This window comes from Haemorhous mexicanus, chromosome 5 (genome assembly GCF_027477595.1).
Source record: "Haemorhous mexicanus isolate bHaeMex1 chromosome 5, bHaeMex1.pri, whole genome shotgun sequence".
Taxonomy (NCBI): Eukaryota; Metazoa; Chordata; class Aves; order Passeriformes; family Fringillidae; genus Haemorhous; species Haemorhous mexicanus.
Window position 1 is genome coordinate 74,209,289 of NC_082345.1, and position 20,452 is coordinate 74,229,740.

The following is a 20,452-nucleotide window of genomic DNA, read 5'->3' on the forward strand; positions in this document are numbered from 1 at the left end:
CTGGCATCTCAGGAGTTCCTTAAATATTAACAGGATTCCTGTCCTGACCTTACTGGGAACAGCCCCCTGTCTCTTGGATCATGTTTGCTTTTATGGCTCCGTGGTCTGTGTGGCCCCAGGACTTCTGGGATTGAGGGAAACACTTGAATTCGTCTTCTAAAATTCCAAGTCATGCAGTGTTTGCCTCCTGGCAAACATTCTCAGTACCTGAATGCACTGAAACAGGCAGTAGCAAAGGATATTCCCTTGCTCCAGTGGCCAAGGTGTGGAGTGTTCAATTCTCCTGTGTGCTGGAAATGGCTTCATCTCTGGTTTCATCAGCCCCTGCTTTTTGCACATTAACTTCTGATCAGAGAATGAGTAGGAAGACCTCCTTAGCTCATCCTCATGGATTTTGATTAGGAGCCCCTCTGCAGTGCAGAAGTTGTTCTTTCAGTATAAATATTATTATTTTTTTATTCCTTAAATTCATGAACTCCTGCACAGTCCCGTTACCTTTCCTCCCTTCTCCACCCTGGCATTTCCTTTCTCTCTGGGTACTTTTGTTACAATTATTAAGTCAATTATTAAATGTTTTATTGAAGAAACTTGGTTCGAATACCAGAGCAGCTGTGCCTGCCCCAGCCTTGGAAGTGTCTGGATGGAGTTTGGAGCGACCTGGGCAGGTGGAAGGTCTCCAGGGGAGGAACTAAATGATATTTAAGCTCCCTTCCATCCCAAGTCATTCCGATGGATCCCATTCCAGGAGGAATTCAGCCCTAAATCTCTGAATTCTCTGCTTTCCTGCTCCAGGGAGAGCCAGCACCGTGGGAGCTCTTACCCAGGTCCTTGTGGCCACCACCCTCCCAACCATTCCCCGAGCACCACGGCAGCACCGGGAGGTTTTTGGCTGCTGTTTCCCTGCCCTGCTCAGGTGGAGCCCATACCTTTTCCCAGGAGGACGAGCTGCTGTCCTCAGCTCCATTTCATCACTCTGATTTCTGCTGGCAGCCGGGCTGGCTGTGCTTGACAGATTCTGTCTGAGAAGGGCTCTGGTAATTGCTCGTTCTGTTCGGTGCCTGTGTTGGTGACAGATGGTCACACTGAATGTTTAAAATGTTCAGGACCCCTGCATGATCCTGGAGCTTATGAACAACAAACTTTGCCAGCATTTCTGTTGTCTATTAATTTAAAATGTTTGCTCGAATTACTATTTTTTCCCCTTACATTTCAGGCATGTTTTGCTGGGTTTGTGCTTTTCTAAAACGTTCTCTTTTCCCTTTTTTTTTTTTCCTATTAAAGAAAGCCTCAAGATGTTCATACAGACTGGCAGAAGAAAGTGCCAACTGCTGTTGCAGACTTGTTAACAAATTTATTTTTGCCTGAGAATGGCACATATGGCCCAGAGCGGAAATATTAGGGGTCTGTGGTCCTTGTGAGGGCTGGCAGATATTGTCTTGCAAAAAAATAGCTTTTGGGTCAGTCATAAATTTCATTTTTATTGCTGGAAGGACTTCTCAATTTTTTAATTTTTTTTTTTCCTCTCAACTGATGGTCTTCAATCATTTCATAGACCTGTGACAGCTCCAGAGCTGCAAAAAAAGAGGTGGTGGGGAAGTGGCCAAATTATTTATGGCCTCTCTTTATTGAACTTGAGTAGCTGCAAATGAGGGAAGTTGGTTAATGAGGCCCTGTGGTGTTGTAAGGTCCCCAGGACCAGGTGAGACTTTGACTCATGTTCATGAGAATCTGACTCCATGTTCTCAGAAGGTTGATTTATTATTTTATGATATTATATTGAAAGGAATTATATACTAAAACTATACTGCAAAAAGAGAAAGGAGACATCAGAAGGTTTAACAAAAATGAATAATAAAAACTCGTGACTGACTCCTCAGAATCCAACACAGCTGATGGTGATTGGTCATTAATTAAAAACATTTCACATGTTTGGATAAACAATTTCCAGACCACATTCCAGAGCAGCAAACACAGGAGAAGCTGAGGCTTCCCAGCTTCCCAGGAGAAGAAATTTTTGAGAAAATGTCATGGTGAGAAGGCCCATTGGAATTTCATGGAGCACAGCCTGTGGTTTAGGGTGGCTTGGCTGACCTGCAGGGTTCAGGGCTTTATCTCCTGCATCTTTATTCACAAGACTTGCAAATCCAGATTCTAAGGACAACAGAAATTATAAGGTCTTCTATCCTTAATTCTCAATTTTTCCAGGTTTGAAATGTTGGACATCTTTTTTCTAGGTAGATTTTTGATCCTACAAATCCTAAAAGCAAAACAATGTTTGGCTTCCTGCAGATTCCTTCAGCCCCCTTGAGTTCTGATAAAGAATGTGATTTATTATTTGTGTTTTCAAGGCCAGGTTGGGCAGGGCTTGGAGCACCCTGGGACAGTGGGAGGTGTCCCTGCCCATGGCAGGGGTGGCACTGGATGGGATTTAAGGTCCCTTCCAGCCCCAACCATTCTGGCATTCTGTGATTATTTCCAAATTCAGGATTCTCCTGTGCAGGACCAGGAGCTGGACTCAACAATCCTTTCAGCTCAGGATATTCTCTGATTCCATGATTTTGTGGCACATTTCTGTCCATGCCCAGCTGGATTTTTGCACCAAACCTTTGCTGATATCTCAGATTCTTCCTTGCTCTGCTGAGCTTCAGTGAGGGCTGGAACAACCTTCCCCAGGTTTATCCCTTTGTGCATTCAGCTGGTGTGCACAGCAAACGGGCTGGAAATGAGTTCCTTGCTCTTGCCATCCCTCCTGATGCATGTCTGGATAATTGTCCCATCTGCATATGTGAAAAGGAGAAGGAAATGATGCCTGCTCCTAGGAGTGAAGGTTATTCTGGAGATCTGGAAGGGAGGGCATTGACGCAGCCAGGATGTGTTGGAATCAAATCAGTAAATTAATCAACATCTTGTTATCCAGCCTTGAGTGCTGGATTTAATTAGGTGAAAAAGGAACTGATGTGTGCATAAATATATATATAAATATATATATATATACACACACATGTGTGTGTTTGGAGGAATGGTTCAATATGACCGGACTGTGGGATTGCCTGGGACACACGAGGGGAGCAGGCCAAGGATGGGTGAGTTTCCCCCAGCTGGCAGTGGGAGATGTCTCTGCCCACAGCACACCTGCACCTCTCACTGCTTTTCCACCATGATTTTTTTGGGGTTCTGCTGTTTTGAACAGACCTCTGGCTATAAATGCAGTATTAGCCATGTTATTTTAGGTTTTTCTTTGGTTATTTTGTATTAGGCACCTCTTGTTATTTGGTTGATTTAGTCCAAGGTTTATGTGGTGTTTTTTACCTGTTTCTAGACAGGATGTTTTTTAATTAAAATTTCATTTGAAGAATCCATGATCTTCTCAATATTCCCTGCTTATTGTAGTGTTTATATAGAAAAAATCTGACTTGATGATTTTAAAAGTCTTTTCCAACCTAAATAATTCTCTGACTCCTCTGTCTCCTTCTCTCTGTTTCTCACATCATTTCATTGATGAAATCCTCAGTGCTGCTCCTCCTCATCTTTGGCTTGGAATTTTCAATCCTTGCATTCATTTTCTTCATTCAGTGGGAAAATACTGGAGCAGGTGGAAAAGATCTTTGGTGCTCCTCTCCACTGCTTTTTTTGATTTTTTTTTTTTTTTTGCTTTGAAGCTGCATTTTGGAAATGAAGGACTTGGATTTCCAAGCGGCTCCTGACCAAGTGCCTCAGCCCAGAGCTGGAGACTTAAATCAGCAACAATTTCATCACCTGAAGGAAATCTGGAATTAAATGCACTGAGATATGGAACCTATTTTTGTTTTCCTGGTGTTTCAGCTGATTTGAGGAATGCAGGCATCCCACACCCGGCTTTGATAAACCCTGTGTCACTCCAGGGATGGTTTTCATCGCTCTTTCCAAGGCTTGTGGATGAGCTGGGATTGTTAAGGATGTTCTTCAGCCTCAGGGAAGGCAGGGATGTATCACAATGCTCTTTTTGAGCAAACCCTGTGCAGGTTGATGCTTGTTTGAGAGGCTCCAGGATGGGTCTGTCCTGCTGGTACCCTGAGAACCAAACCAGAGCTGGTGAAGCTCCCCAGGAACCACCTGAGTGCGGTGGCAATGGTTGTACACACTGGCAAGGTGTTGGTTGGGCGCTGGAATAGGGAAAGGTGACATTCCCAAGGCTGACAGGGCTCCAGGAGTGCTTGGACAATGCTCAGGCACAGGCTGGGATTGTTGGGATGGTCCTGTGGGATCAGGATTGGGCTGGATCCTTGTGGGTCCCTTCCAACCCGAGATTTCCTCTGATTTTGTGAAGACAACACAAACACCTGGTGGCTCTTGGCCTCTTTCCATGGAGCTCAGGACTCCTTGTGGGTCAGTTCCAGCTCAGAACATTCCATGATTCTGTGGTGGAGGAGACTGCAAAACTCCCAGAGCACTTCTGGGAGAGCCTCTGTGGTTTGGCTGCCTCAGGTCCTTGAGATTCCCAGCTGAGGTGCTCCAGATCATTTGGGATTGTCTGGGACTGACTTCCAGCCAGGACTGCTCTGTTCCAGCACACGCCTCGTTATGTTCTAAGGTAATTAGAGAGATTAATTACTTCCCCAAGTTCCTTTTTTCCCCCCTCTCCATGGGAATGGGAGCGAATAAAGCCAAGGAGAGGGAATGAATGAACCCATCTGCTTCACCTGGCAGGAAGGACATCAGCGTTGTCAAACTGTCACCCCCAAAACCTCCAGGAGCACCAGTCCAAAGCTGAAGTGCTCCAGATGTGTGGCAACCACCTCAAACATCTGGGTGGGGAAGTGGCTTCAGGTGGAAAATATTCCAAGCAGGAGGGTCACGTTCAGGTGAGCCAAGGGCAGCACAGAGCTCTGAAGGATCTGCTTCTCTCTGTGTTCAGTTTGGAGCTGGGATGGAGCAGGAGCTCTTTCCACAGCACTGCTTTTACTGCAGGATTTGTTCTTGCCAAACTTGATTTTTAAATTTATTTTTTAGCTGTTGTTGAGGGGGTTTTTTTGTAGTGGCAGTGTATTTTTGGGAATGGTTCCTTCCCTCAGGAGCTGCACACTCCAGTCTGAGGTGCTGAATTCTCCTTGCCTTGCTTTGTCCTTCAGAGTCTCCCATTCCAAGGGGTCACGTTATGCAAAATTAGCACAAGTTGTGCTAATTTTTAATATTATAATTTTACATATTTTAATATTACATAAATAATAAATAAATATCAAATATTTTAGTGATATTTTTCAAATATTGTTCTCAAACGCTGTCGGTATTTCATTGGCATTTTGTCACCTGGTGCCTGTCACTGCCCTTCAGGACTCTGCTTTCTCATTAGGTTTGTTGTAGGAGATGTTTTAATGGCTGTCAGTCCTTGTGGTGATGGTGAGGATGAAATCACCTCCAGGAGCTGGGTGATCTTGGGAATCCAAGGGAAAGGGATGAAATCTAGTCCTGAATGCACCTGGGAACTGAGCTGAGCTGAACTTGGAGCTAACCCACTGGAAATGGAAAATTCCCATTCCTGGCTGTCACAGGGACACTGACAAAGCTCCTGCAATTAAAAGTCTCTTGGAATTTGGCTCAGTTTGCCAGGCAGAGGGTGAGGAAGGAGCAAGGATCCCTTGGATGACACAAGGAGATCAGGGATGAAGGAGTTGAACTCCAAGAGCTTCACAGTCACAGTTCTGTACAGACCTTATTTAATATTCAGCACACTCCTTTTGGGTTTCTGTCTGAAAAGGAGGTCCCTGGTTTTGTTAAAGCCCCTTTTCTCCAAGGCTGACATGGAAGATAGAGACAGGTTTTATGGATCCTCATGGATGCTCCACCAGGAAGGTGGAATGAGATGATCTTTAAGGTCCTTTCCAACCCAAACCATGAGGTGGGGGATGAGGAAAACATTTGGTTCCACAATACCTCCAAGCTGCCCAGCAGACACTGAACCAGTCCTCTGAAATGTTGGATGCAATTTCTGGCTGTTTATATTGGGAAAAAAGGACTATTTCATGCTGGAAATTGATCCCACTGCCTACAAAAGGGATCAGGCACCTCTGAGGGCTGGGAAGGAGCTCCAGACTGAAAACTGGAGTTGCCACAGACAGGAATGAAGTGGCCAAAAGGAATTTTAACCTGGAGATGGGAAAAAAAAATGTTTCTAACAAGTAGAGATTGAGGTCTGAGGAGTGAAGGCAGGAACTGGGTTTGAGCTTGGGGTGGGTGTGAAGGGGAGAACTTGGAGGTTGTGTGGAGGAGCTGAAGGGACAATTAAAGCCTTTGAAGCTTTTTGTCCTCATTTGAAATCCTTTAGGATTTAATTTCTATAGAAATGGGGGGATTTCAAAGCGACTGCAAGGAAAACTTGCTGGAATCATCCCGAGTTGGTTAGAGCTGCAAAGGGAAGAAATGGATTTATTTTAGGAAATAGCTGCCACTCTGTTTCTCTATTTCTGTTTCTCACAGAAACCAAACATTTTTCACAGAATCCCAGAATGATTTGGGTTGGAAGGGACCTCAAAGCTCATCCCACCACGGGCAGGGATGCTTTCCACCACCCCAGGTTGCTCCAAACCCTTTCCAGCCTGACCCAGGTACTTTTTATTGGTACCTGAAGTCTAAAAATCTTGAAATCCTAAAGGACTTTGTGGTTCCTGCCTTCTCCTGGGTTTGTGAAAAATATCAGGTGTTCACAGTTGGATTTAGCTTGGAAACAGAAGCTGGATCATATCAAAATAATGATAAATGAAATTCCTCCCAAAATGCCAAAGTCAGGGGAGGCAGATGACTTTGCAATAGTCCATAATGCCTGATCCAGTAACTGAGATTTGCCTTCTGTGTCAAGAGCCTGAGTGAGTCCAGAAGAAAAAAAAATCAGCCAGTAGAACCAAAATTACATAAATAATGAAAGAGCTCAAATTGCCTCAGTTTTGTAATGTAGATGAAGGCAAGGTGTCATGACAGGAGCACATTTACATATTAGAATTATTTAATTATCGGATCTTGTCCTCTAAAGAAGCAAACCGGTCATGAATATTCATGGATTCAATTAAAATATTAATGGCAGGCTCAGGCTTTGGTTTTCAGGTCTCCAAACAGCCATAAACAGATTTATTTAAATGCAGTGAGGAGTGGAGGTCAAAAAGGAACTGCCTGTTTGGGTTTGGGTGCTGAGGCTTCTGTTCTCCTCGAAGGCAGGAGGATTTTATTTGCTCCACATTTGCTTTGGGATGGTTTTGGAGAGGAATTTTGTGGATTCCTGTGCTCTGCCCCCACATCTGGAAGTACCTGCAGCTGCAGCTGTTTCACTTCTTCAGTGCCACCACCAGGAGTATGTTTGGTGTCATCCCAGAAATGAAGTTAAACTATCCTGCTGGCTTTCAATTAAGGAAGTTGAAGGTTTCATCAATAATTAAATGTACCCAGTCGCAGGCAAAAAACAAAAAACATTTCCAGCATGTAAATAGTTTTAAAGAAGAGAATTGAGATCTTGAGGTGGTAAAAACCTAATGAGGGACTACTCCAAAGGAATTCTACTCACTCTGAAATCTGACTTTGCTAATAAAAAGCAATTCCTTGAGAAAAACCAGTCAGAAGAGATGCAGCATTTTTAGATTTATCTGCAGGGAGCAGGAGATGAATTTGATGATTTCATTTCAATGATGAATTTCATTTATCAAAAAAAAAAACACAACAATTTTCCATTTTTCCATCTCTGTCCATTCCTGGCTGTCACAGGGACACTGACAAAGCTCCTGCAATTAAAAGTCTCTTGGAATTTGGCTCAGTTTGCCAGGCAGAGGGTGAGGAAGGAGCAAGGATCCCTTGGATAACACAAGGAGATCAGGGATGAAGGAGTTGAACTCCAAGAGCTTCACAGTCACAGTTCTGTACAAACCTTATTTAATATTCAGCACACTCCTTTTGGGTTTCTGTCTGAAAAGGATGTCCCTGGTTTTGTTAAAGCCCCTTTTCTCCAAGGCTGACATGGAAAATAGAGACAGGTTTTATGGATCCTCATGGATGCTCCACCAGGAGGGTGGAATGAGATGATCTTTAAGGTCCTTTCCAACCCAAACCATGAGAATCCATCAGAACCCTGAGATATTCTGAATTGTTTCCACATTGAGCCATTTCACAGTTTCTGGTGACAAGACTCAAGAGGTTTTTTGCTTGCAAAGAGTTAAAGGCAGCTCCTGACAGCCAGGGCATGAATTCTGCATAGACAGCCCTGCATTTGTTTTGAACTTTAAAAAAAAAAAAAAAAACCAATGCTCTGATTAGTTGGAACAGCTTTTCCCCGAGGAAAGACTATGGAGTGGTAATTTCATTGCAAAATACAGTGCTTGGAGATGAGCTGGAGTTGGAATTTATTTTTTTCCCCACCCTCAGGGATTTGACATTTCTATTTCTTGACATTTCTCTCATTGTTAGACTGTTTTTTTTTTTTTTTTTTTGTGCTGCTTTTTCCCCTCCCTGGGTGCAATTGGAGCTCTCCTTGAACCTTGGTGTGTCTCTTTTCTTGGAGGTAAAACTGATAATAGTTTGAATTAGTTCAACAAGCAGATGGTTGGGAAAGGAGCCTGTGTGGAAGTGTGGAGCACTGGGACATGTGATCTATTGCCAAAAAAAAGAGAAAAAAAAGGAAAAATAAAATGAAGCACAAGTCTCTTGAACAGGGATATGTGTAAAACTGTCATTAGGGGAAGGATGTTATGTGGTAAAAAGAGATGTAAAAATAGCAATGGTTTGCTCAGAGCTCTGGCTTGAGGTGTGTTAAGTGTGTCAAAAGCAGCACCTGAGGCAGGGCTGCTCCTGGAGCCCATTATTTTAGGAACAATGGATGTTGGGACAATGGATTTCTCAGATTTCAGCTGCTCCCCTTCCCTGTTCTTTCCTGCAGTCTCCGAGTTCAGTGCCAGCAAAGCCAGGCAGCTCCTCCGGTGCCTTGGAAGGTTTGTCCTTCATTCCCAGGGTGCTTTTCCACCTCCAGCCCTGGTGATTCCATGGGGGATGTGTCCTGCTGTGTTCTGGGAATGGGGAGCAGCCTCCTGGCAGAGCCCTGAGCTCCCTGCCAGCAGAATGTTGGGAATGTTGGGGGTTTTATCCCCTGATGCCCCTTGAGAAGGCTGGGCTAGGACAGAGGCTGGGCAGAGCTCCAGAATGAAGCAGGGGTTGATTCCAAGGATCTCCTCCATGGATGCACCTTGGGCAGCACCAGAGCCCAGCCAGGGCTGCCCCCAAGATGACCCAAAATGGCCCCAAAATGCACGAGCGCTCCCGGGGTCTCTCCCTGGGATCAGCTCTGCTCCATTTGCACCTTGCAGTTCATTGTCCCAGCCCAGCTTTAGCCCAGGCACTCCCACCCTGCTTGTTTTTCTCTCTCCAGCCCACGGGGTTTGTGCTCCTGGGCTGGGATTTGGCTCATTTGTCCTTGGTGCCCAGCCGGAGCAGGAATTGTTTTGTCTCCCTGCTCTGGGCACAGAGCTCACCATCCCATAATATGAACCCAGACCCACACACTAAAGCAGCTCAGAATGGGAAAAATAGAAAAGCTCAACCTGAGGCATCAATACAGCCAAAATTCCAGCTGTAATCCCAGCTCTGCAGACAAGGAATTCAGCACTTCATGTGTCTCCTTTGCAGAGCAGGGCGTTAGTTTAAAGCTATAAATCTATTTTATATCAACCTAAATTCATTCTCTGGGCACCATCTTGTTCACGGCTTTATTTTGATTCCTCCTAAAATTTCGTCTGGATATTTTCTTGCAAATGGAGAAAGATCTTTACTCCATCAGCTGGCTGGGGGTGAGGGGTCCAGAGGAATCCATGGAGCTGCTCCAGGGCTGGAGCCAGCCTGGGAGAGCTGGGGGTGCTCACCTGGAGAGGAGAAGGCTCCAGGGAGAGCTTCCAGCACATTCCAGGGCCAGGAGGGGCTCCAGGAGAGCTGCAGAGGGACTGGGGACAAGGCCTGCAGGGACAGGAGCCAGGGAATGGCTCCCACTGCCAGAGGGCAGGCATGGATGGGATCTGGGCAATGAGGAATTCCTGCCTGGGCTGGAACTGCCAGAGCAGCTGGGGCTGCCCCTGGATCTGTGGATCCCTTCCAGCTCAGGATTTTCTGATCATCAGTGATTCCTTGATCCCTCAATGCCCATGAGCTCCTTGCCGGGGAGTTTGACCCAAACCTCAGAATTGGGGAGGAGGTAGGAGACTGCAACTCTGCAGCTTCTGCTGTGTTGTGAGACTTTTTATTCCCAAGTGTTGCTCCAGCCAGCCCATCCCATTTCCTGTGTCACAAATGTTTGCTTTCCCCAGCTCTGAGTGGCCCTTGTGGGGAAAGAGCTCTCTGAGGGAGGAATCTTCCCTCCCTCACATTCCACCCTCTTCTATTTCTGATTTTTCTTGGTGCACTGCGTTGTTCAGAGTTTGTGGCTGTTGGAAGCTGGAGGGTGAGGAGCAGAGCACAGGGGAATGTCCAAACTTTTGGTGGGTCTGAGCTCTTCAAGGAGACAGGAGCAGTTGTTGGTTGCTATAAAGTTGTTTATTGCATGAATACATCAAAGGCCAAGAGTTCAAGGTGTTAAAGTCCATGCAAAAGCTTTCTGGCATGGAGTCCTGAGCAAAAGCAGCAGCAGCTGCTTCCTGGCATAGGGTCTGATGTGCCCAGCAGAAGCAGCAGACACTACCTCTTTTTCATTTTTCTTCTTTATTTTCTTTTTCTTTCCTCTTTTTCTTCTTTTCTTTTTCTTCTTCTTTTATTTTCTTCTTCTTTTCTTCTTTTTCTTCTTTCTTCTTTTTCTTCTTTTTCTTCTTTTTCTTCTTTCTTTTCTTCTTTTTCTCTTCTTTTTCTTCTTTTTCTCTTCTTTTTCTTCTTTTTCTTCTTTTTCTTCTTTTTCTTCTTTTTCTTCTTTTTCTTCTTCTTTTTCTTCTTCTTTTTCTTCTTCTTTTTCTTCTTCTTTTTCTTCTTCTTTTTCTTTTTCTTCTTTTTCTTCCTCATCTTCTTCTTCTTCTTCTTCTTCTTCTCCTTCTCCTTCTCCTTCTTCTTCTTCTTTTTTCTTCTTCTTCTCCTTCACCTTCTTCTCCTTCTCTTTCCTTGTCTTCTTCCTCATCTTCATCATCTTTGTCATTTTATTCGTCATCTTGTCTTCCTTGTCTTCCTTGTCTTTTTCTTCCTCATCTTCTTTGTCTTCATCTTCTCCTCCTTCTCCTCCTTCTCCTCCTTCTCCTCCTTCTCCTCCTTCTCCTCCTCCTTCTTCTCCTTCTTCTTCCTATTCCTCTTCTTCTTCTTCTTTCTACACCAATCTGAGCTTCATTTCCAATGTATGAAAGTGGTGTCAGCTCCCACACAAGACCTACACACACAATATTATATCTATTTTTTCTAGAAGCACAAGCCAAGTTCTGCTCTGTTTTTGTTATGGCTGGAACTAAGTTAACTGAACTTTAAACTCAGCTTTAGGGCCTCTTATTTGCTCTGCAATCTCTTAAGGCACTTAAGATGTATTTCTATTTACTCAAAACTTCTCTTTCATGTCTGTGTGGTTTAATGCATTTCAGCTTCTCCAGAGGCTCTCATTCAAGCCCTGCATTTCTTCCTCGCTCTGAAGGACTCAGAGAGTTTCTGTTCCTGCATTCCAGCAGGGGAGCTCTGAACTCCCCTCTCTGCCCCACTGAGGAGTGACTTCCATCTGTTTTTAAAGAGGGAACCCTGGATTTTCAGGCTGCAGCCACAGCTCAGCTTGGACAGCCTGGAATGTGCGCCGAGGTGTCAGAATAACTTTGGGTTTTGCTGTTCTCTCCCTTCTTTTAAAATATCTGCTGGATGTCAAGTTGACTTTTTTTGCTTTTGCCATTTCTGGTTGCCCTGTACCAGTGGGTGCTCCTGCTTCCTGCAGCTGAACGTGAGAGCACAGATTTCCTTGAATTTTGAAGTTATAAGATCAAGATTCCAGATTTTCAGACTTTACCAACTGCTCAGTTCCTGTAGTTGGAAGCTGCTGAATCAGCAGAAACCACAAATGAGTTATTTTTTCTGGTGAAGCTGAAACATTCAAGTTTGGCTTCTTTAGCTTTTAACTGCTGAAGCTTTGAAGTGAAATTAAAAATAAGGAAACCTGTAATAATTGATTTTTTTTTTCCCCACATGTACTTCCTGAGCTTTTCCTGAATTGCTAGAATGATTTGGGTTGAAAAAGGATCTTAGAGATGATCCAGTGCCACCCCTGCCATGGGCAGGGACCCCTCCCACTATCCCAGGGGGCTCCAGCCTGGCTTTGGACACTCCCAGGGATGGGGCAGCTTCTCTGCACAACCTGCTCCAATTTTCTTATCCCTGATACCTGTGCAGCAGGAGCCAAAATTAAAAAGGAAACAAAAATACAGAAATCAAGGTTTTTCTATAAAACCAAGTTCTTGGTTGTTATGTAGTGGAAATATCAAATTCCCTGGTGATAGAAATGTACAGGAACATATGGAAAAGGCTGGTCAGCCTTCTCCCTGGAGTTTGTGATATTGCAAACATCCTGATCCCGACACAGTGGCTGCTGTGAAATGGTGTTTTATTAAATCACCAGGTTATTCTTGTGCCACCAGTGGCTTTGATTAACGCTGAATTAGGGTCATATCCCCCAATAACAGTGTTTCTAAATCCCTGGCTGCGTTTGAAAGAGTTGTGATTAAAATTCTGGCTGTTTTCCTGCAATTTCTGATGCCTCTGAGGGCCCAGTCCCCTCCTCTTTATTGGCATTTGAGTTTGGTTGCAGCCCCTGGGGTTTGGTGCCAATATCAGTGACAATCTCAGGGGGAGCAACTCTGCATGAAAATGCAAGGAATAAAAGCTGTAACAAAATTAACACGGAGCTCACAAATTGCCAGGCTCCACAGTGGGGGCTGTTTCCTCAAGTCTTAATTCATCTTTGATTGAATTCCAAAGGCCAGACAAAGCAAGGGGGATGAGGAGGTGGGGAAACCCATCTGAAAGAGATTATGGGTGAACAGGTTGAAGGATGCTGCCTGACAGCTCCCTGTGCATTCTCTGGGCAAGCCAGTGCCATTCCCAGGGGGAAAAGCTGGGTTATTCCTGGGGATCATTGTGCACATTGCTGGAAAATGAACTCATTCCCTGCTGTGGAGGGGCAGATGAGGAGCCAGGAGGTTCCTTTGTTGGTGGGGATTTATGGAGGCATCCCAGTGTGGAGTCAGCCAGGAGGATTTCTTCCACCTTGTTGTACCTGCCAGGTTTGTAACATTCTCAAGACTTGTCAAAAGATGGGTGAATTTATCTTCATTAGAACAAACTCCTTCATTAATCCATGGAAAACAAGCCCATGCCAGCTTTCCTGGGGGCTGCTGGATCCCAGCTGTGTGCCAGCCTCAAAATCCTCTATTTACCATCGTGGTGAAAAACTGAAGCATTTTTAGACCTTTTGGATGGACTCAATGATCACAGAGAGCTTTTCCAACCTTAATAATTCCATCATTCCGTGTCTGCTTCTTCCGGAAGACTGTACAACATTTTCTTTGTCACCTGGACAAGGCCTGCAGGGACAGGAGCCAGGGAATGGCTCCGAGTGCCAGAGGGCAGGCATGGATGGGATCTGGGCAATGAGGAATTCCTGCCTGGGCTGGAACTGCCAGAGCAGCTGGGGCTGCCCCTGCATCCCTGGAGTGTCCAAGGAAGGATTGGAGAACCCTGGGATAGGGGAGGTGTCCCTGGAATGAGCTTTGAGGTCCCTTCCCACCCAAACTGCTCTGGGATTCTGGGATTTGGGACACTCAGAATCCATCCCCAGGGATTTGGATGGAAAATGGGGAGAGAAAAGAGAGGAGAAGGGAAGGGAGACCCTTCATGGTTTCCTGAGATTCCAAGTGAAGCCCCTGGGTCCATGAATGTCTTGGGGAGGAGATGGATCCAATGTCAGCCTGGGAGAGCTGGGGGTGCTCACCTGGAGAGGAGAAGGCTCCAGGGAGAGCTTCCAGCACATTCCAGGGCCTGGAGGGGCTCCAGGAGAGCTGCAGAGGGACTGGGGACAAGGCCTGCAGGGACAGGAGCCAGGGAATGGCTCCCAGTGCCAGAGGGCAGGCATGGATGGGATCTGGGCAATGAGGAATTCCTGCCTGGGCTGGAACTGCCAGAGCAGCTGGGGCTGCCCCTGCATCCCTGGAGTGTCCCAGGCCAGGCTGGACCCTGGGGCTGGAGCAGCCTGGGACAGTGGGAGGTGTCCCTGCCATTCAAACTGGACAATCCTTAAGGTCCCTTCCCACCCAAATCATTTTATTCTTCTGTAATTCCAGCCAATTTCTTTGTCTAAAATGTCCTGGAGCTTCTAAATATTAAAAAAAAAAACAACTCAAAGAAAGATGAATTGGGGATTTTAGAGTTAAACAGCTTGTAAAAAAATAAACCAGCAAATGACACAGTGTCAGGAAATATCTTACTTTATTTCACTTGCTATTTGTTACCTCATGGTGGTTTTTTGGTTTTTTGTTTTTTTTTTTTCCTTTCTGACATTAAAACTGAATAGAAAACATGTCAGGGATATAAAAAATTCAGGTAGGAGCCATTTGCTGCTACAGGAGATAAGATAAAGGAAGAAAGAACAGTGGAAAAGGGGATGCAGGGTGTGAGTAATCACAGCTCATTAGCTCCAGTGCTTTTTCCAGCTCGGGATAAGGAATTCTGCTGCAGCCATGCTTTGGAACAGCTCAGATTTGTACACGGGGAGTTTTAGGCAAACCAACAAAATCCTAAATATGCAAGTTGACAAATCCATTAATCAAAGTGCCTGCTGCTCAGTCGAGTGGCCTGGGGGAAAGGAGCAAAAAACAAAACAAAAAAAGAAATCACAACAAGAAAAAGAGGAGAAATATGCATTTTAAACAATTTCTGTAGCTGGAAGGAGACTTTACATATGTGGCTGACATGGTGATCAAATGATAAAGGAGCCTCAAATTGAACCCCAACCTTTTGTGCAGGCTGTGAAAGGCGAGGCACGGCGCCGTTTTTCAAGGCAGATGGAGTGTGAGCAACTAATAAATCAGGTTTTGAAACATTAAAGAGCAACTTATTTAAATGCATATGGTGTTGGATCTCAGACAAGGCAGGATAGGGGAGCAGGGAGGGATTGGGAACATCAGCACAGCAATATGGCAGAGCAGGGGCTCGGGGGCTGCATCCAAATCAGGCACCAAATCCTGGGATGTGCCACGGGAACGTGCTGGGAGAAGCTGTTTCAGGCAGGATTTTGGAATTGTGGGTCAGTTTGGGACATTATTCTGTGTTTAATGGGAAGGCTGAAGTCAAGGCATGAATTTAAAACAGTGAATGAAAGGTTGGTGCCTTTTTTGTGACATTTCTCAGAACAGCTTTGCCAGGGGAAAGTTGGAGCCACAATCTCAATTCCCCTTTTGGAGAACTGAAATGCAGAACCCTGATCAGGGTCAGAGAGGCCACATCAGTCCTGTGGCTGGAATCCAGACCTGCCTCTCCTGCTCTGGGAAATCACTTTTCCTTCAGGGGTGAAGCAGGTTTGACCTTGATCTGCAAACCTGAACAGCAGCTCCAGCTCTGCTCAGAATCCCTGAGTGGTTTGGGTGGGAAGGGACCTTGGATCTCTTGTTCAGCTCTTACTGCATCTCTTGGTCATTGATACAGAGAGGAAAAAGGGCATTTCCACTCCTCATGGAACCATGGAATGGGCTGGGTGGGAAGGGACCTCAGAGCCCACCCAGTGCCACCCAGTGCCATGGCAGGGACACCTCCCACCATCCCAGGCTGCTCCAGCCCCAGTATCCAGCCTGGCCTGAGACATCCCAGGGATGCAGGGGCAGCCCCAGCTGCTCTGGGAATCCCTTCCCAAAATCCCACCCCAGTCTCCTTCTCCCAGGGAATTCCCTCCATTCCCAGCTCTCCCAGCCTGGGACTGGATCCATCCCCACCCTGATTCTGCTCTAGGAAGGAATTTTGGGATCTGGGGGCTTCACTGGGAATCTCAGGACTCCCAGTGAAGGGAAGGGTCTGCCTTCCCTTTTCCATCCCCAACTTCCATAAAAATCCCTCAGAATGGATTCTGAGTGTCCCAAGTCCCAGAATCCCAGAATGGTTTGGGTGGGAGGGGACCCTCAATCCCATCCCATTCCAATCCCAGTGTCCCAGGCTGCTCCAGCCCCAGGGTCCAGCCTGGCCTGGGACACTGCAGGGATGCAGGGGCAGCCCCAGCTGCTCTGGCAGTTCCAGCCCAGGCAGGAATTCCTCATTGCCCAGATCCCATCCATGCCTGCCCTCTGGCACTGGGAGCCATTCCCTGGTTCCTGTCCCTGCAGGCCTTGTCCCCAGTCCCTCTGCAGCTCTCCTGGAGCCCCTCCAGGCCCTGGAATGTGCTGGAAGCTCTCCCTGGAGCCTTCCCCTCTCCAGGGGAACATTCCCAGCTCTCCCAGCCTGGCTCCAGAGCAGATGGGCTCCAGCCCTGGAGCATCTTACCCTTTCCAGTCCTTCTCTCCCATTTTTACACCTGTAAAGGATTTGTGAAGGTTCAGCCCTCAGACTTTACTTGATTTGACCATCCCTTAATTTCTGCCCTGCATTTTTAATGTTTCACTGAAAGATTTTGGGTTGGAACCTGCCCTGCATCCCACTCTGGGGACCATGACCCCAAACACTGCTTTTGGGAGAACTTCTCACTGGGAATATGGCTGGGAATTTACCACTGATGGAAACACTGACATGGGATGAACTTCATCACCTTCAGGGTGAGCCTCATTTCCAGAGTGAGTGGAGAGAGGTCAGCAGGGAGTGCTGTGGCTTTGGGGTGTGCCAGTTTGGTGTCTCCTGTGCCCCTTTCAGGCTGGTGACAAGGCACTGGGAGCTGGAGCAGCCTCTGGAGTCACTCCATCATCTCCCAGCTCCCTCCCAGCCCCAGGTCTGACAGCAGGCAGTGCTTTACAAGTGGTCACCACCTAATTCCCAGCAATTCCTGCTCTTCTGGAGTTCCTTGTTGCTCTGATCTCTGTTGATTTTGGGGAAATGTGGGTGCAGTGTGTTTTTAACCATCAGCCCCTTACTCCCCGTGGTCTGATGTGTTAATTCCCACTCCATGATTAAAAGAAGAGCATGTGATTAAGAGAAGCAAACAAGAAATGCAATCTTCCTCTGTCACAAACCTCTGCTAAATTGCTTCTCCCCTCAAGCAAGGAAGTAATCAAGTACTGGCTGGAGCTTATTCTTGTCTGTCCTGATAAGGTGGATTTTGTTATCTGGTGCATCTCAGCTCCCTCATTCCTGAGCCAGGAGAGGGAATGGGAGCCCCACGTGCTGGTCAGAGCAGGGGTCACTCACGGCCACTTTGGGGCTGGAGAGGGCAGAGGGAACAAAAATCATCATTACAAAAGAAGAGACAGGAAAACGTGCCTGAAATAATCCCCCAAATGCCACTGGAAGTGTCCAAGGCCAGGCTGGATGGAGCTCTGGGAACCCTGGTCCAGGGGGAGGTGTCCCTGCCATGGCAGGGGTGGCACTGGGTGGGTTTTAAGGTCCCTTCTGACCCAAACCATTCTCTGAAAGGAATGAGCTTTGAGGATTCAAGACATGCAAAAGAATTTGAGAGATGATCAATTGTGTTTGGTTCCATGTGAAAATAATTGAAGTGTGTGAGTGCCAGTGCAGTGAATCTCTGCTGGGAATCAGAGAAGGGGAAACAGGACCTGGTGTTCCTGTCCTGAAACAGAACCTGGAGAAACAGAACAGGACAAATAGGACCTGGTGTTCCTGTCCTGAGAGCCATGGAGCCAGCCTGGGAGAGCTGGGAATGTTCCCCTGGAGAGGGGAAGGCTCCAGGGAGAGCTTCCAGCACATTCCAGGGCCTGGAGGGGCTCCAGGAGAGCTGCAGAGGGACTGGGGACAAGGCCTGCAGGGACAGGAGCCAGGGAATGGCTCCCACTGCCAGAGGGCAGGCATGGATGGGATCTGGCAATGAGGAATTCCTGCCTGGGCTGGAACTGCCAGAGCAGCTGGGGCTGCCCCTGCATCCCTGGAGTGTCCCAGGCCAGGCTGGACACTGGGGCTGGAGCAGCCTGGGACACTGGGAGGTGTCCCTGCCATGGATGGGGTTTGGAACTTTTGGAACTTCCAACCCAGATCATTCTGAGATTTATGTGGGGGGTCTAACATACAGAAATATCAAAACTCAGGAGATTTCCATTATAAAACTCCACAGTTGCTGTTCACAGATGAATCCCTTCTCTCTCTGGCTGTTTTATGATCACCTGCTTTGCTCTCTCTGGGCATCTTTTGCTTTCCTCCCTTCACACTGAATGAAATTTGAATTTCCATGCCCTGAAGATGATGTGCAGGCAGTAACTGTGCTGTTGATTCCCACACAATCAAGAACTTTTGGGAAGCACCATGCCATGGAACTGGGTGTGTTGATTGCTCAATTGTTGCTTCAAAGCCATCCTGTATTATCCTTTATTCCTCTGTTCAGTGTGAAGTGGCTCCCTAGGAAAGGTGCTCTGATCATGGAGGGGGGCCCAGGAATTCTTCATTGCATACCTGGAACCTGTTCAGGTGAACTGCAGAGAGATCAATGAACCTGTCCTGTGCTAGCACAGGGATGGGAAGGGAGCTGAAGATTCCCTGTGCTCCTCATCATGATTTTGGGATGGTGCTGTTTCCATTGATCCCAAATGAATATTTCTTGGATGTTTTGGAAAGGGATTTACTTATCAGGCAAATACCTCTGTGTCTGAAAAGTTTTAGTGACTGGTGGGATTGAAAATGTGACAGGACTGAGGATAAAACTCATTTAGACAGATAAAACTCATTTAGACAGATAAAACCCTGAAACAATGAGGTAATGTCTGATGGCTCCTGAAGTGACAGCATAAGAAATCTCACCCTTTTTTAGCTCCTGTGTGAGAGACAGAGAGAGCTTTTCTCAGGATGTTGTTAAAAAGTTACTTCATTACTTGCAATGAATTTTAAAACCTGCACAGCAAATCTTTCTGGGGGCTGAGCTGCCTCTGCTGTGATGGGCTCAGGTCTTTCAAGGAACAGATAAATACAAAGAGAAATGTGTGATTCCTCCTTGGCACGTTGGAAGAGTGAGAGAAAAGAATCCCAAAATGATTTGGTTGGGAATGGACTTTAAAGGTCATCCAATTCCACCAGGGCCAGGCTGGACCCTGGGGCTGGAGCAGCCTGGGACACTGGGATTGGAATGGGATGGAGTGGAAGGTCCCTTCCCACCCAAACCATTCTGGGATTTGGGACACTCAGAATCCATGCCAAGAGATCTTTATGGAAATTGGGGCTGGAAAAAGGAAGGGAGATCCTTCCTGGAGTCCTGAGATTCCCAGTGGAGCCCTCGGATCCCAAAATTCCTTCCTAGAGAGGAGTTGGGGTGGGGATGGATCCAATCCCAGGCCGGGAGAGCTGGGAATGGAGGGAATTCCCTGGGAGAGGGAGACTGGGGTGGGATTTTGGGAAGGGATTCCTAGAGCAGCTGGGGCTGCCCCTGCATCCCTGGAGTGTCCCAGGCCAGGCTGGACCCTGGGGCTGGAGCAGCCTGGGACACTGGGAGGTGTCCCTGCCATGGCTGGGTGGCACTGGATGATCCTTAAAGTCCCTTCCCACCAGAACCATCCTGAGATTCTCTGGCATTTTTTGTAAACATGGAAGATTTCCAAGCAAACATTTAAATTTTAACATACCCAGTAGAATGGAAAATAAAGCTCTCCTAATGTTTGTTCTGACTCTCAGCACCTGCAGAGATTCCAGTTTCCCTGCTCATCTCCTTTTTCATGTTCCAGCCTGACATTTTAGGCTCCATTTCCGACACGCCGAGCTCTGTCACTAATGGCCCTGTCTCTGTCACCACTGGCAGTGACATTCAGGTGGGCACACTTCATTGCCAGCACGGCAGGAGGGTGTCATTAACTCTGTGACAAATTTCACTTCATCTCCAAGTTTTCCTTGTTTTTCCTTTGTTCCTCATAATTTATTACCGGGGAGATTAAACCAGCAAACTTCACTTCTGAGAGGAAACTGCTACAACAGTGGTGCCTCCAGAGAGAGGGGGAAGTTTGGGATGTTTTCCTGGGCACACTGGCAGTGCAGAGTTTGCCAGCTCAGCTCTGGTTTGGGAGGCTCCAGACTGGATCTCTTATTCATCTCTTACTGGATCTCTTGGTCATGGATAAGGAGAGAAAAAAGGCATTATTTCCACTCCTCATGGAATTATGGCATGGTTTGGGTGGGAAGGGACCTTAAAGCCCATCCAGTGCCACCTCTGCCATGGCAGGGACACCTCCCAGTGTCCCAGGCTGCTCCAGCCCCAGGGTCCAGCCTGGCCTGGGACACTCCAGGGATGCAGGGGCAGCCCCAGCTGCTCTGGCAGTTCCAGCCCAGGCAGGAATTCCTCATTGCCCAGATCCCATCCATGCCTGCCCTCTGGCACTGGGAGCCATTC

General features: G+C 46.8%; 1 protein-coding gene across 2 annotated transcripts in view; it reads left to right on the forward strand.

Moving 5' to 3' along the window:
• The window catches only part of EXOC4 (exocyst complex component 4), a 366,741-nt gene that overhangs the window by 164,022 nt on the left and 182,267 nt on the right, over window positions 1-20,452 (forward strand). The window contains exon 10 of one of the 2 annotated variants that reach the window (XM_059847578.1): window positions 3,660-5,117. The exons of the other annotated variant lie outside the window; for it this stretch is intronic. Within the exon in view, the coding sequence (XP_059703561.1) occupies window positions 3,660-3,676 (17 nt within the window). The 3' untranslated portion in view covers window positions 3,677-5,117. Of the gene's footprint in view, window positions 1-3,659; window positions 5,118-20,452 lie in introns of those variants that run through there. 2 annotated transcript variants of the gene reach the window in all.